The sequence below is a fragment of the Panulirus ornatus genome, chromosome 57, assembly GCF_036320965.1.
Source record: "Panulirus ornatus isolate Po-2019 chromosome 57, ASM3632096v1, whole genome shotgun sequence".
Classification (NCBI taxonomy): Eukaryota; Metazoa; Arthropoda; class Malacostraca; order Decapoda; family Palinuridae; genus Panulirus; species Panulirus ornatus.
Window position 1 is genome coordinate 21,083,358 of NC_092280.1, and position 12,540 is coordinate 21,095,897.

At 40.8% G+C, this 12,540-nt stretch overlaps 1 protein-coding gene across 6 annotated transcripts in view; it reads left to right on the top strand.

Annotated features, from left to right (window-relative positions):
* LOC139766241 (hatching enzyme 1.2-like) overlaps nt 1-12,540 on the top strand; it is a 100,057-nt gene that overhangs the window by 86,059 nt on the left and 1,458 nt on the right. For all 6 annotated transcript variants that reach the window (XM_071694598.1, XM_071694596.1, XM_071694597.1 and 3 more), the window contains exons 2-7: nt 3,455-3,648; nt 4,104-4,210; nt 4,498-4,594; nt 4,810-4,939; nt 6,253-6,449; nt 11,751-11,850. In XM_071694598.1, coding sequence (XP_071550699.1) covers nt 3,459-3,648; nt 4,104-4,210; nt 4,498-4,594; nt 4,810-4,939; nt 6,253-6,449; nt 11,751-11,850 — 821 coding nt within the window. In that variant the 5' untranslated portion in view covers nt 3,455-3,458. The remainder of the gene's footprint in view (nt 1-3,454; nt 3,649-4,103; nt 4,211-4,497; nt 4,595-4,809; nt 4,940-6,252; nt 6,450-11,750; nt 11,851-12,540) is intronic.

Below are 12,540 nucleotides of genomic sequence, written 5' to 3' on the forward strand. Positions count from 1 at the left end.
ACCTCCATCACAAGTTACATATGATACTTCTGACCGCCACCACCAGACGTGGTCGTCGGGATCGAAAACCTACACATCAGAAGAATATCGCGAGACCATCCTCACAACACACCTCTTGTCTTGGTTCCAGTAATGTTCTGTGTAATGTGTGAACACACAACTGACATCCCTCATGGACGTCAAACATATCTGTAAACCTATCTATCTCGGCTGTCTGTTGTCTGTCGTTTGTATTTCTTTGTAAATAAATGCCGTAATCAAGGCCATCTCAGGAACGATATATATATATATATATATATATATATATATATATATATATATATATATATATATATATATATATATATATATATATATATATATATATATATATATATATATCGATTATTTTCCTTAGAGTACAACAATCCTCGTACAATGATTGCTACTCCTGCTTCCTCAGTGCTACTAGTGTATGTACCATCTTCCTTCTCTTTCGGTGTTCCGCTTTTCCCTTCTTGTTCTTCACTTCGTCTGTTTTTTTTCTACAGTCTTTTCCTATGCAGTTAGTCAATTATACAGGTTTCCTTCTCTACTGCGATACGTAAAGCGAACCGAAGCTCTTGACGATGACGTTAAAGCCATAGATTAACTCTCCCAGGTAGATCACGTCTACTAGATTTCATGCTGGTGGACGCTCACAAAGGAGAGAGGGGGAGGCTGGCTGCCGTACGTGGGCCAGCCATCCTGGGCGCAGTCTTTTTTGAAGTACAAGGGAGAAAATTCTATCGCCTATTTATATATATATATATATATATATATATATATATATATATATATATATATATATATATATATATATGGCATGATCTGTGACAAAATAACGTATAACTTAGTGTATGATTACAACATGCTACGTATATTCAACATGGCTTCCGACACATGATGAAGAATTTATGGTCTTATCCCTCACTAATGGACTGGCAACACTGCACGGTGAAGAAGACCGTGAGGACACGGCTACCGGCGGGTAAATCCGACCGGCGGCCGTAAACCAGATAGACGAGACAGCCTAGTTAGTCCTCGGCAGAGTGCCTGCCTGGCCTGACCGCCACAGTGGCAGGTAGGCGGTCATTGATGGTATGGGTGATGCAAGTGGGTCTGGCAGCTATGGTTAGGATACCTATATCTAGCTACTGAACCTGCCGCTCCTGTCCTGCCTGGGCGGCACACCCTGGACCCACTTGCTGTCAGAGGACAGCAACAGGACAAGGGGATGACAAGTTGCCGATAGTGATGGTGTCAGCGTTCATTGACAATCAGCCACTTATCCTGAGCGCTCGCGCTGGGCCGCTGTGCTAGCCGCTCCCAAAGCCTGAGGCAAATTTACTCACCGGAGGTAAATCATGGATGATGGAGTAGGTTAGATAACTTTCAGCCGACCACAAACTCTTCTCAAAGTTTTCTTTCGTCAGTGCAGTATCTTAATGAGTCATACGCTCTTCAGGTACGTCATGATATTCTTCCACAGAACGAATTCCCAACAAAACATCGAGCACCGAAAGCCTAGTCGACTGAAGTGGCAAGGACTACTATATTGATGAATAATTCCGGTGGCAGGTCTTTGTCCTCCCAGCTCACTGTATGGTGTATATATATATGATCACTTAATGAGTGCGGTATATCACATGACAAAATGAATAAGCAGAGTTTTGACCAGATTTTGCAGTCAAAAAATATGTAAAACAGACGGATGACACCGTTACTACACCAAACATCGTCGCATGTCCTCAGAGACGTATTGAAAAACGGTGAAAACAAAATGTCTTTGCCACAGATCCTTATGGTGGAATTAACTGAATTCACAGAGCAACAACAACACAAGCAGTTTGTATGCTCATTTCAGTAGAAGTACTGGAGTGTGTTCGAAGGTAAGAGATAACCACAATGTGTTAACATCCAGGTGGAAGCTGATACCAGTATTGTTGCTCCACATGTGTGCTCAGCTGAGGAGCGCGTGTGTCTACGACTATTAACAGACGCAGACGACGTTGACGTGGTTTTCCTCACTTCACATAAATCAGTGACAATAACCTTAGGGTATCGTATTCTATTTTTCATACTTGATCACCGTTTTCTGTGCCAATGTTTCGATGAGACAGTTGTCCTGGTGCAGCTGACAACGGTAGCATTTTTCAGTCAAGAAGACTTTATGATATGATAAATCAGTGAAATGGAATGCTAATGATTTTTAAAAGAAATTGATAGATTTTGGACGACAAATAATCTTAATATCCAGTGTTCCATATTGGCGGCCATTTAGGATTATGATGACTGTCTTTTTAACTATATAAAAGTGTCTGAGCTGGTATAGTTACGCGTCATACATGAATGTAAGGTGAATAAGAACGTTCCCTGATTCTTGGGACAATATTCAAAAGTCGTAAAATAGGATTTCTTCAATTCGGTGGTCGTATTGCGAAGTTACGCCCTTGCGGAGGATAGTGCAACTTTTGAGAAGGATACCCCAGCTACATTTCTCATACACGTCTCCAAGATATGAAATCCACAGAGAAACATTTGTTTCCAGAAATCAGTCCCGGACTCATCAACACCTCAGACCCAAAAGCTGCTATTGTTACTTATATGATGTATAATCTAGTTAGAAAACAAGTGGTAACGGATCCTTTAACGGAATCTAAAAACTTCACAACTTATTTTCGAGTACAGAATAGCGTATCAAGACCAGTGGACTCCCGTGGTGTATTGGTTAACGTTCCTGACTGTGACGCATTTGCGGGCCGCCCATGGTCGAGTGCATAGGTTCAAATCCTGGTTGCGGCGGTCGGTCCACAATCAACCCAGCTGTTCATCCACCCCGTGATTTGGTCCTCAGTTGCCCGTGCTGTCATAGCTAAAAAAAAAAAAAAAAAAAAGAAAAAGAAGTAGTTGGTCCGGCTACATTTTCGGGCGCGGTTGATGGCAACACTCCTGGCCAGCTGGTCTCCACCATAACTATATCCTACAGGCAGCACACAGGCACCACGTTCCATTGAACAATGTACTTCCAACCAAATTATTTAGCTGTGTTATATTTATGCTCTGTATTTCAGTAGATTCCAACCAAATTTTTTAGCTGTGTTATATTTACGCTCTGTATTTCAATAGATTCCAACCAAATTATTTAGCTGTGTTATATTTACGCTCTGTATTTCAATAGATTCAACTAATTTTCTCAGACTTATCCTATGGAACTCTGAAGCTAAGGCAACCAAACCTAACGTAACCTAACTTTGCTACTAACCTCCTCTTTCACTTTACCATTCATCCCCTAACAACCATCAGGAATATAATCCATTAGAACAAAGGAAATTGGTCTTTCTTTTCTGATTAAAACATCTCAGAACAAACCAAGTGTGTTGTACGTAAACATAGACCTACGTGTGACGTAACTGAGATGAGACTTGTCCTGCAGGAGGATGTGCGGCGCCGTGGGCGTAATCATCTTGCTGGCGTGTGTCGGGTGTGTCCTGCCTCGCGCCCTCGATAGCACAGCTCCCGACCGCATTTCCAGGGACGTCGACAACCTGAGAATAGAGCCTAACCTACGGCTTAATGAAGTGAACAGGAGTCATTATCCTAATGTTCCTGACTACTTGTTCAAAAATGGCAAGTTTTTTTCCCCCCCTCCTTTCCTGCATCCACCAGTCTTACAGTGTACATGTCAATTTATATCCTCCCCTCATTGTAGGAAACCCCGTCACTCAACCCCACACACAAGCCCCTTCCCTCTCATCATTACTTCTTTCGTAAGTCTTAGCCCACACCTCCCTCACTAGCGTCAAGTGTCAACACAATATCTCAGTTATAAATCCCATATTTACCAGACATACTGGAAGCACTTTCATTAGTTCGGGGTCTTAAGACATGCTACCCTTCCTCCCTTCTACCAGGGTGTGGGTTAAAGACATGCTACGGTTCCTCCCTTCCACTAGTGTTTAAGTTTGAGACATAAACCTAACCTCACTCCCAGCATTGTCCCTCCCTCGTGCCCGTGGCTGGGAGTAAGACGCACTGCTCTCCTGCCACTGTCGAAATTAAAAAATTCTTATCCTCCCTGACAGTGTTCGACTACCCGTTAGAAGCCCAGAGGCAGTTGCTGGCGGATCACCAAGACTCGGAAGTCACAGCAGGTTTCTACCAGGGTGACATGGCCGGCCTCTCTACCGAGGTAAGACCATGGTCGCCAGTAGTAGTAATAGTAGTTGTCGCAAATCTAGCTGATAATACTGTTCACAACTGAGCAGTATTACAGGCCTAGAGATTACACGGTATGTGTGTAGCCACCTTCAGACACAGGAGCTATAGTTGTTGCTTGACACTTCTTGTATGAGGTTACAACTCTAATGAAAATTTACCGCCTAGAAGCTGCAGGAGCCCAGTAAAAGGGGTCCTGTGGTTTTATATATATGTATACTCCTCCTCCGCTTACTGCCTGACACCATGCTTGGTCTGCAGTTCCTGGCAAACACACGCGTCGGCCTGAAGTGGAAGGTGTTCCCAGAGCGGCGATGGACCAACGCCACCGTGCCTTATTCCATCAGCCACCTCTACCGTGAGTGGGTGCTCTTCCCCTCATTGCCGTCCTCAGCAAACAACTATATTGTAACTTTCACGATAAAGTCTATGGTCAAAAAGGTTCCTTTGACTTCATTTATACACATTAAGTAATTTTCATATGTTCAATATGATTCATAATATTTAGCCCCCCTTGAATGAGTGCTTAATTACTCAAAGAAATTATTGATTGACGAATGCATTGTGTTACAGTGCCGAACGAGAGGGAGTTCCTAGAGAGGGCGATAGCGACACTCAACTTCATGACGTGCATACGATTCATCCCGTGGGACGGCCAGTCTGCAGACTACCTGTTGATCTGGCCTATGGAGAAGCCTAGGGGGTACGCTCGCCAAGGTTCACTAACTCATCACCCTGCCTCAGCTTACAGCAGTCATTGCTGCCTTTGATGTTATCACTCCTCTCACTTCATTATGAAAATTACACTCAGTAAACTAATAATGAATAACTGATATTTATAATTAGGTCAATAAATGGGTCCATAATTATTTAATTTGCAATGTTTATCAGATGATGTTTATTATACAGATACTGTTCACTAATATTTGGGCTTGAAACTTTCATTTATGATAGCTAACACATCAAGGGCTACATGCGTAGTAAGTAAGAGTGGTTGTAAAATTATCATGAACACGAAACGTTAAAGATTTATTGGTTGGTTACATAGCTCGCCGTGGACGGCCTAACAGTTGACAGGCCGAAAACCCAGTCAACCAACTTGCTAACCTCATAGAACACGTCTAAGAATACATATCTCGCACACAATTTTGGGATGATTTATATATCATAACTCGGTTTGACTGTTTGTCTCCGTTCCAAACATAATTCCCTCTAGTGTGTGATTCAGGGAATATCTTAATTATTCCACCTTATTGCTTAAATAGGTCTTCAAACATTTCGTCTCTTACAAGTAGGAGATTACGAAGAGATACAATAAAGGATTATGTAAAGGGAATTTTGCTATTCAATCGTCGTCTGAGGGCGAGCCTGGCAACATTACACATGTAGTGCACTCAGTTGCACTATCCCTCGCTATCCGCACTCTTCCTTATGATCCATGAGATAAAGTCTCGACGGACCATTCTCATTCACTGTAGTGGAAGGATAGAGGCAATATGATGTAAACGAATGCAAACGGTTTTGTAAAACTAATTTTGCGTTTCCGTACTTATTTGTAGCTCACACACCAGCCACCTCGACCATTGTTGCCGGCAACTCCTTAACAAATGGTAATCTAGCGTATCAGTTGTTTCTAATCCTTTATTTACATTTTCGTCTTTTCATAGATTCGCGATGTACCGGCCAAATAACATCTTATGGTTCGCTTTATCAATACAAGCTACATATGAAGACTAATTTGTAATGAATGACAATTTTACAGATTTACAGTATAAGATTTTGTATCTTTGTTTCCTTAACAAAGAAACTACGATACACTTTCGAAGACATCTTAATCAAGAGCAGAACATACTTTAAGTTCAGTATCTGAAGCAATGTTTTGGTTAAGTATTGGCGTGTTCGTTGTCGTAACCCCCTGCCCCTTCTTGAATCTCTATCTATCAATTTTCTGTCAATAAAATGTTGGTCATACTTGCTCCTCACCTCCTATACTGCTAACACTACCATGTCCCGCAGGTGTTGGTCCTACATCGGGAAGAATGGAGGTCAGCAGATCGTGTCCCTGCAGGCTCCTGACTCACGCTCAAGACGGTGCTTCATCTCGCTAGGGAAGCCCATCCACGAACTCCTGCATGCTCTTGGCCTCTTCCACGAGCAGGCACGCCCCGACAGAGATGAACACGTCACTGTCCTGACCGATAACATTATTCCCGGTGGGTGTTGTAGAAAACTAGAGTACAGACAGCTTGAATCTGATAGATTACAGTAGACTCAGTGCCCTGAATTTGATGCATTATGGGATAGACTCAGCCTAATTGATAGGCTACAGAATGCTAGAATCAACTTTGATCAGATGGGCTACAGAATGTTAGAATCAACTTTGATCAGATGGGCTACTGAATGTTAGAATCAACTTTGATCAGATAGGCTACAGAATAGTAGAATCAACTTTGATCAAATAGGCTACAATAGGCTAGACTCAGCTTGAATCTGATAAAGTAGAAATAACGTAAAAGTAATCAAGTTTTACTACAGACAGGTTTTAGAGGGATTTACGTTATGTTGCAGAAAGCTGCATTAATCAAGGTCTCACAGTTGCAAGAATGGAATGACCAAGTTACTAGATTTTGATGTAGATGCATTGGAAGTGACCAGGCTCAACATGATTATAATCAACGAATCCATGAACTTTCCTAATAAGCTTAGTCATGAAATTCTGCAACTGTTGGAAACATTAAACATTTCAAAAACGCGACAGCTATATCCGGACAGTGACTGAAATTTCGATAGATTTTTTAAGATTGTTCTTTCTGTTATTATTATTATTATTATTATTATTATTATTATTATTATTATTATTTTCTTTCTTTTCTTTCATACTATTCGCCATTTCCCGCATTAGCGAGGTAGCGTTAAGAACAGAGGACTGGGCCTTAGAGGGAATATCCTCACCTGGCCGCCTTCTCCGCTCCTTCTTTTGGAAAATTAAAAAAAAAAAAAAAAAAAAAATGAGAGGGGAGGATTTCCAGCCACCCGCTCCCTCCCCTTTTAGTCGCCTTCTACGACACGCAGGGAATACGTGGGAAGCATTCTTTCTCCCCTATCCCCCAGGGATTATTATTATTGTTATTATTATTATTATTATTATTATTATTATTATTATTATTATTATCTTATTAGCTAAGAAAAAAAAGTTACAGCCCTTGCGAAAAAAAAGTTCTGAAATGAGGTGCATATGCTTTTTAAAAAAAAATTAGAAAAAGGCTACTAAGTCAGTAGATCAGTCATTACAAATACAAACATGTTGGGTTTATCTGATTTGGCTGGAAAGGCTCGAGCCCATTACCTGCACATACCAATATTTTTAACATTTCTCTTTAGATACTGGGACGTACAAAACAGGAACTTCCCTAATTTGGAACCGGAGTTAGAAATGATGATAAAGGAGCTATGTACGTAAAAGACAAGAAACCAGCAGGCAATACAACTAAGATATTTGAGCGTGTGTTCATGATTCTGAAGATCTGAGGGAAAAAAAACAAACTTGTGTTTAATGGCAAATGGAAGAGTAATAAAAGACCGTCAGCAAGGGAGGACGTGGCTAGTTAGGAAAAGAAAAAGTTGAATCGGCAAAGAAAAAATTAGACACCTTTGTGTAAGCCATTCCACACGTTCGGTCTATCATTTGACTTCATACTATTCAGCAGATGTCATGTGCCACGTCAGGTTTTCACCTGCCTCATTGTCTGATCTAATACTTATATGTATTTGGAAGTATAAGTAATTTGATTAATCTAATGAAAAAGTGATCGTCATTACGAAGATGATATCAAACTGAAAAGACATACTTTTGCAACTGCTGCCAGCTACAAGCAGATCTAACAGTATCCAAAACTGGCTTCAGGCACACATTCAGCTGAACTTGTAATTGTTTGGAAACAATAAGCTATGCCACCTCCAGGTACTCCTGTTCCTTAGTGCTACCACAACACAAAACACATGCACTGTATTAGCAAAGTTAGATGTCCATTTTTTTTTTTTTTTTTAGAATTTTCTTACATTTATTTTCAAAGTCTGTGTCAATTTAAAGATTTTATTTCGCCGATAAACGAATAGGAGTTCTAATTTCAAATCCACATAAGCATGTCTAGTATAAATCACGATCTTACCCAAATTTAGTACAAGAAATTAAAAACTGGAACAGACCTACATCATTTTTTCTAGTGCACACTCCGCACGGTACATGAACTGATGAATGTTGCCTAACTGAAAGCCGCCATTATAAATGCACCCAAGTGTTAGAATTTATAAAATCTGTCTTATAGATTACAAACGATACAAGATCAAAGATAATGTGAGTAAAAATTTAGTTGAAGTTTATTTAAGATTTCAATTTATTCATTGTCTGTAATCATTATGACAGATTATTATTATTATTATTATTATTATTATTATATAGAATCAGAACCCCTTTTATGAGGCTCCTCTGTGCTTCAAGGCTGCGGCTCCACTAAGGATCATGGAAATACAATCCTTCGGAGTAGGAAGTTCCTTGACGAGACTGTACTCCTTTTCGTCCATTGACGGCTTTAACGTCGTCGAAGGTGACTTTTCACCCGCAGTATGACCACATAGGAACGGAGTCGGTCCGGTAATACGTAACAAGTATCTTTGAACGCTGAGACCGACGTAGGTATGAATTTGTTTCTTGGTTGCGCATTCATGTACTCTTGAAACAGAAGTTTGAGCTGACCACTTCTACATAAATATTGAGTATGAGGAAAGTATGAAAAATTTACTCAGACTCATTCATTTCCTGAAACTTCTAAATGTAACTATGGCTGTGACTCCACGAAAAAATCTTACCCTAGACCAGCGCTAAGGAAAACAGCTGCATATTTTAGTGCATATACAATTGCATTCGGCATATAGTCATAATCAGACTATTGTGGCTTGTCATGAAATAATACCATAAAGCGAATTATTGATCACAAGATGTGGCCTTAGTACCTTTTACCAATTAAGCGCGATTATACTGCATATTCGATTGGAACATACTTGTGTACTGCATTAAATTTTGCAAGAATATATAATTGCAACACATATTTTCTATCTTACAAGTAAACCCAGTATAGTTTTTAGGCAAGGTACAAATCATTTTCGTGTGTTAAACAACAAAACTTTCTGCGAAAATTAAGGCCGTACTGTACTATTTACAGTGAACTCGCATCCATGCCTCAGAAGTTCACCAGCCATGTTACACGTTTGTTGAGTGTACCTGGTGAGTTGTATAAAAGGATAGTGACTGAGAGGGCGAAGGCATGTACAGGGCATCAGATTAGGGAGGAACAGAAATGGTAGAGGGTGTGTGGGTAAGGTGTTTGAAGAATGTGTGTGAGAAGTACTTAGAGCAGCGGATGGATTTGTTTATGTCATTTACGGATCCATAGAGAGCATGTGATAAAGTTGATAGAGATAGATTGTTAAAGGTCTTACGAATATACGGCGGTGTGGAAGGAAAGCTGCTAGAAGCAGAGACGTTTTTATCAGAGGTGTATGGCAAGTGTACGAGTAAGAAGAACAGTGAATGGTTACAAGTAAAAGGTTGGTCTGTGGCAAAGGTGCGTATGTCACCATGGTCGTTTAATTTGTTTATGGACGGGGTGGTGAGGAAGGTAAAGGCAAGAGTCTTGGAAAGAGGGGCGAGTATGCAGTCAGTAGGGGATGAGAGGGCTTGGGAAGTGTCATTTGTTGTTTGCTCATAATACAGCACTGGTGGCAGAAGTCATTGTGAAACTAAAAAGTTGGTGACTGGGTTTGGAAGGGTGTGTGAAAGGAAGAAGTTGAGAGTAAATGTGAATTAAAGTAAGGTTAGGTTTAGAAGGTTGAGAGACGGGTTAGTTGGGTTGTGAGTATGAATGGAAACAAGTTAAAGGAAGTGAAGCGTTTTAGATATCTGGGAGTGGACATTACAGTCGAATGACACCATGGAAACGGAAGTGAGTCATTGGGTGGGTTTGAGGCCGAAGGGTCTGAGCGATGAAGAATATTTGGAAAGAGCTTTATCTGGGAGGGCAAAAATGGATGTTTGTAGGTATAGTAGTATCAGCAATATAAGGAAGCGAGGCATGAACTATATATAAGGCTATGCTGAGGAGGGTGGGTGAATGAAATGTTTGAGGATGATATGTGGTGAGGGGATATAATCTAGTTATGAAAGTGTAAGAGATGTGTGTTAATAGGATACATGACTGTCTATCTTGTAAGTACTTGGATTTACAGAGGCTTACTCTTGATCAGTAATTCGGCTTTGGGTAAAATTGCAATCTTTTTTACACTTTGCAAAGAAGTGTAAATGATTAGATTTCGCCTGTATGGTCTTTGCGTGGGGAAATGATCCTGGAAGTGATTCCAGCCATGCTTCTCAGGTTGTAGCCTATCCATATACCTAGGTGAACGTTCGTCCACAGGGTCTAGTGAAAATCGGAAGCTACACAGCACCATATTGTCCTTACTTGCATATTCAAACCACTTTACTCTCTTAACTATAGGTAGTACTGTGACAATGAAATTTCGTAAAAAAAAAAAGATACGACTGGTAATTGACTGTAGTTGTAGAGAAACGCTAATGAACACTTAACCCAACACTCACCGGTGGCAACTGAAGAGATTATCCATCTTTCGAACATCTTCGCACTTCAAGTATATTCAAGTTACACATTTGTTTGCACAAAAAAGCAATCTTGCTGTGGTGTTGGCCTACATAGTATGTTAGGCTTTGTTTCCTGCTTAATAAGAACGATAACAAATTCAGTTCGTTGAACGCTTGAAGATTGTACGTGGCTGGCCTCGGTGGTGGTGTAAGAAATGGTCTGCTTTACATCCTGTCTTTTTATACCTAGCTCGTGTCTTTTCAAATGGATCTGGCAGTAGAAGGACAGTGTTTGTAACTTTCTAATTCCCTTTCCTCGTAGTCATCACAAGTCATGGGTTTATAACTCGTTGACTGTAAGACAACTAAAACGTTCGTATGTTGTTTACATCTATCACGTCCGCATGTTGGCAGTAACCTATCTGCTGACGGCTGGTGTGCGCCCATTCACCAAGTTTTTCATTCTTATGCTTTTGAATTCATTTACTGCAGAGCTTCAGTTACTTTTATGCACGTCAGTATAGCCCAGGAAGAGACTCGTTACCCGTATAGACTTGCTGTGCTGGATCAGGAATAACAATGCGTAAACTGTACCTACAAAGAGGTAAAGTCTCAGGAATGGTACGTATGTAGCATGCGTTGATCATGGGGGGTGGAAATAGTGGCTGGACAGAGGTCCAGACAACATGCCTTCCACATTGTATTAGAGTCATTGTATTAGAATGATATTTCGAAGAGCCTCCTGTAGCATTCTATTATATCCTGACTTTGGAAATAGATATCCAAGTTTGCCTTCATGTGGAAAAAGTGTGTATAGTCACGTGTGTTTTTAGGAAGTCTAAAAACCTGGCGTTTTCCTCAGAATACATCGTTAACTTCGGGAAGCAGAGTCTGGACAACACCAGCATCCCCTTCGATTATGATTATGACTCCGTCATGCATTACGGCAGCCACTTCTTTAGGTAAGGTGTCCCTACTTCAGGTATGGTCACATCACTTAAGGTATGGTCACATAAGTTTAGGTATGGTCTTATAACTTGGGTTATGGTCACATATCTTCAGGTATGATCACATTACTTCAGGTATGGTCACAGTACTTCAGGTGTGGTCACATTATTTCAGCCGTTGTGTACAAACCTCTTCACTGTCCAGTGAGGCATTCCTGAACCTTCCACGGCAGTAATAACATACATTTATTCTCCTCTTCATCCTTGTTTTGACAGAACGTTGCTGTTTTTGACTCGCGACGTCTTCATTCCGGGAGTCCCTCTCATTGGCCCCCTCACATACACTGACAAATCCTTCCTCTCATCACCAAATGAACTTATAGTCGGACCAGCTGCATCCCTGAGGGTCAGGTAACCTCAGCAGTATTGTCCCTGTGGCTATTAATTCCCACTTGTGGTTCTATTTTGTTAGTCATCCTTTGTTTATGTTTATCATCACGATTCCTAACATAGTTTTTTTTTTTCATTATTCTGTTTAATACATGTGTCATGAGAGCGCCCATAGCCCTACACAGCTAGTTATGGTAAGCCAGTCTGGTCACCTTCCTCCGTTTGTTTTCTGTACCCGAATGACCTCCCTCTCACCAGCTCCATTGTTCCTGCCGCCTTGGACTGGCTTAACGGCTAATTTCATACCTACCTACA